Source organism: Otolemur garnettii, unplaced genomic scaffold (genome assembly GCF_000181295.1).
Source record: "Otolemur garnettii isolate 467f Iridium unplaced genomic scaffold, OtoGar3 scaffold00031, whole genome shotgun sequence".
Taxonomy (NCBI): domain Eukaryota; kingdom Metazoa; phylum Chordata; class Mammalia; order Primates; family Galagidae; genus Otolemur; species Otolemur garnettii.
The window spans coordinates 721441-725849 of NW_003852426.1; the positions used below are offsets into that span (position 1 = coordinate 721441).

General features: G+C 47.6%; 1 protein-coding gene across 2 annotated transcripts in view; it reads left to right on the forward strand.

The window, feature by feature from the left end:
- Nucleotides 1-2694: 2694 nt before the first annotated feature.
- ABCF1 (ATP binding cassette subfamily F member 1) overlaps nucleotides 2695-4409 on the forward strand; it is a 25253-nt gene continuing 23538 nt past the window's right edge. The window contains exon 1 of one of the 2 annotated variants that reach the window (XM_023512753.1): nucleotides 2695-2869. In XM_023512753.1, the coding sequence (XP_023368521.1) occupies nucleotides 2737-2869 (133 nt within the window). In that variant the 5' untranslated portion in view covers nucleotides 2695-2736. The remainder of the gene's footprint in view (nucleotides 2870-4409) is intronic. The other variant, XM_012804813.1, reaches the window with a different exon arrangement.

A 4409-nucleotide genomic window follows, 5' to 3' on the forward strand; every position in this document is an offset into this window, starting at 1 on the left:
GTCTCGAACTGTTGCCCCAGGTAGGGTGCTGTGATGTCATAGCTTACCACAACCTCAAACTTGGGTTCAAGCGATCCTCTTGCTTCAGTTTTTCTATTTTAGTAGAGAAAGGGTCTCCTTTAACTCAGGCTGGTCTCAAACTTGCGAGCTCAAGCAGTCCACCCTCCTTGGCCTCCCAGAGTGCTAGGATTACAAGTACGAACCACTGCACCTGGCCTTGCTTTACTTTTCTGTAGGCCTTTCCCACAATTGTTGCTCACCCATGCCACTCCAGCCACACTGCCTCCGGCTGTTTGTTCCTTATATATGTCAAGTACACTCCCTTCATAAAGCATTGCTCTGGCTGTTTCTTCTGCTAGAATAGCTCTTCTAGAAGAGCTAAAACTCACCTTCTTCTAAGGATTTTTTTAATTTCACTTCACTGAGACCTTATGAAGACCCTATTTCATACTATAACCTGCCCTCTTGATACTTTATACCTTAATCTACATATTTTTTATCTAGAGAATTTTTTTTACCTGCTAGGAATGTAAGCAGAGATTTTTATTCAGTGGTATCTGAAGGGCCTAGAATAGTGCCTGGCACATACCATACAGTCAATAAATATTTTTGTTGAAAAAATTAAATGAATGAATGAGGCAGATATGGCTTGCTAATGTTAGGGAAGGGAAAATGAAGAAAGCAGATAACCTAGTTTTGGCCCATATCACTGGACAAAAGGTAGTGCAATTTCTTGACGCAGGGAAGCCTGGAGAGACATACGATTTAGGAGTCAAAACAAGAGTTCCATTTTGTATGGAGCTCCACTTAGTTAGAGGTATTTATTAGAGATCTCAGAGACAATGTCCAGTAAACATCAGATTCATGAGTCTGGACCTCCCTGCAGAAGTTGGGGCAAGCAAGAGACATGTGGGAACCTTCATCAGTTATAGGTAGATTTAAAGTCATGAGACACAGATGAGACATCTAGATAAAGAAGATTTCAAAGATTGAGCCCTGATGCACTTAACTAGGGGTGTCCAACCTATAGCCTGTGGGCCACATGCAGTTTATGTGAGGACTGTTTTCCATATCTACAATGTCAGATATTGATTGCTCACCAGCTTTCGTTATTGTTTGTGTATTTAATGTGTGCCCCAAGACAACTCTTCTTCCAATGTGAAGCAGAGAAGTAAAATGGTTGGACACCCTTGAAGGGAGGGGTAAGGTAGCTGCCCATGAGATGAAAAGGAAACCTGTAAAGACCAAGTGTCCCTGAAGAAAACAAAGGAAGGAGAGAGCGACCAAGAGTATCGTAAGCTGCTGAGAGAGTGAGTAGGATGAGCTCAGAAAACTGGCCCTTGATCTCTTGACCTTGGTAAAAGTGAATTCAGGCTATGGTGGGGGACAAAAGCATGATTGTAATGGTTTAAGGAGAGCTTACAGAGCTACTGGAGCTCTTGGTAATGGTCCCCTATCTATTCTTAAATAGCGGAGTTAGAAGTAAACCCAAATCTTTTCCCCCCCAACATTCCACCTGAGTGGCTTTATTCAGCTGTGGGAATTAACACAAATCTTGATTGTGATGATGGTTTAGTGAGTTTATGCATGTCAAAACTTATCAAAGTGTACACTTTGCAGTTTATTGTATGTCATTTTATTGTGTGTGCAGTTTTTCTTTTTTTTTTTTTACACAGAGTCTATGTCACCCTCGGTAGGGTGCTGTGGTATCACAGCTCACAGTAACCTCAAACTCTCGGGCTTAAGCGACTCTCTTGTTTCAGCCTCCCAAGTAGCTGGGACTACAGGCGCCTGCCACAACACCTGGTTATTTGTATTGCAGTTTTCATTGTTTTATATGGCCCAGCCTAGATTTGAACCGGCCAACCTTAGTGTATGTGGCTGGCGCCATAACCACTGTGCTGTGGGCACTGAGCCGTGTGTGCAGTTTTTCTTATGTCAATTATACCGCATAGGCTCGTTGCCTGTGACTCAAGTGGCTAAGGTGCCAGCCACATACACCTAAGGTAGCGGGTTCAAATCCAGCCTGGGCCCACCAAACAACAAGGACAGCTGCAACCAAAAAATAGCCGGGCGTTGTGGCAGGCGCCTGTGGTCCCAGCTACTTGGGAGGCTGAGGCAGAAGACTCTCTTGAGCCCAGGAGTTGGAGGTTGCTGTGAGCTGTGATGCCACGGTACTCTACCCAGGGGGACAGCTTGAGGCTCTGTCTCAAAAAAAAAAAAAGAATTATACCGCATAAAGCTGTTACCTCCTCCCACCCTAGAAAAAAGTGAATCCAAGCTCCATCGCACCGTGATTTATGCCTGCTGGCTGGCTACACTTCTTCGTTGACAATCGTACTCTTCGGGATTTTATGACGGATCACAAGACATTTTCCTTAGTCGATGTACCATGTCCTCCTTTCTGCCTTTGACCAGACGTAAATGTAAGGTAGAAGATAGCATCTGCTTTAAAAAAGAAATATGCTTCAACTCTTTCATATTAGTAGGAAATTATTATGTTCATTCCTTTAGTCTCGCAGCGTCGCAGGATAACCAGGTCAGGTTTTCCAGACTGTCATAAATGCTCTGCGGACGCCACGGGAACAGGTGGACACCAGCCCCGCCCTGTCATTGAAAGCCACGCCTACAGCGGGCTGCGGTCACGCCCCCAAGGTGACAGCATTGCTCGCACGTGTGCCTCACCCGGGCGGAGGCGGGGGCGGGCGTAGGACAGCCCGCCCCATTCGAGGCTCCATGCCTCCGGAAGCGGAAATAGCACCGGGCGCTGCCACAGTATCGGTAACTGCCACCGCGATGCCGAAGGGTCCCAAGCAGCAGCCGCCGGAACCCGAGTGGATCGGGGACGGAGAGAGCACGAGCCCAGGAGGTGAGGTTGATAGGCAGAAAGGAAATGGGAGGTGAAAGACACGAGAGTGGAGAGTGCACGCGTCTTAGGAGAGGGTCATGGGGCACGAGACTAGCCAGGCCCTTGCGTGGGCTATTGCGCATGCGTGTCTTGGACCTGCGATGAGTTTGCCGTGGCAGGAGTGGGCTTAGAGTGAGGGCACGAGAAAATGTACCTGGGTGTTGCACGTGACCTTAAGTAGGACTGGGCAAAAGAAAAGGAAGAGCATATGGTACCGAGGCAGAGATGGAGAGAAATAAAAGCGTCCTGCTTTCTTTTTTGGACATTCTTCCCACCACACGGGAATACATAAACCGTGTCGAGGCTGTCCCCTGTGCGCGCACATAGCTAGGGAGCCTGTGATCCCACTTGTTTCTCCAGAAAGAGTGACTCTCTCATGGGTTCTTTTTCTTTTTTTTTTCTTGAGACGGAGTCTAACTGTGTCACTGTCGGTAGAGTGCCGTGGCGTCACGCCTCACAGCAACCTCAAAATCTTGGGCTTAAGCGATTCTCTGGCCTCAAGCCTCCCAAGTAGCTGGGACTACAGGCGCCCGCTACAACGTCCGGCTATTTCTTTGGTTGTAGTTGTCATTGCTGTTTGGCAGGCCCGGGCTGGATTCGAACCCGCCGATTCCCATGTATGTTCCTGGCACCCTAACCGCTGAGCTGCAGGCGCCGAGCCTCAAGGACTCTTATATAAGACATCCATCAATTTAGGTAGGCGTCCTCAAACTAGGGCCCACTGGCCACATGGCGGCCGCCCGGTGTTTTTGCCACTGTTACCTGTCCTGCTTAGCAGCTGACTTGTCCCGGGGCCTGCAGTCCCGCCCTCCAACTGTCTGAGAGACAGTGAACTGGCCCCCTGTTTAAAAAGGTTGAGGACCTCTGAGAGTCTCAGCACCTGTAGCTCAGCGGCTAGGGCGCCAGCCACATACACCGTAGCTGGTGAGTTCAAATGCAGCCCGGGCCTGCCAAACAGCAGTGACAACTACAACCAAAAAATAGGCCGGCGTTATGGAAGGCGCCTGTAGTCCCAGCTCCTTGGGAAGCTGAGGCAAGAGAATCGCTTAAGCCCAAGAGTTTGACATCCATCTAACTAAGCTGAAGCAAGAGTGTAGATTTTGGAATGAGGATTAGGTTTACTTAAAAGCAGTGAATGTTTGTTGAATGCCTATTTTTAATTAAGTACTATAAATACTGTTTGGGGAGGAGAAAGAAAAAACATGAACACACCCAGGTTTGAAGGCACTTTAAGAAAGCGAGAAAATGGACATAACAGCAGTGGGTACACAGTGACTACTTTTACAAGTATTTATTGGATGCTAACTGTATAGTAGGTACTGTGTGACAGAACTAGAAATGTAAAGGCAGAAATAACCCTAAAGGAACACCAGTCTGGTGGAGGGCACAGTCATTAACCAGGCAGTGGTTGTCAGGGTGATGAATGTGTTTGAGAATGCTATGGGACTGAGGAAGAGAGGAGTGTCAGCAAAGGCTCCCAGTTCGTTCTTTTTTTTTTTTT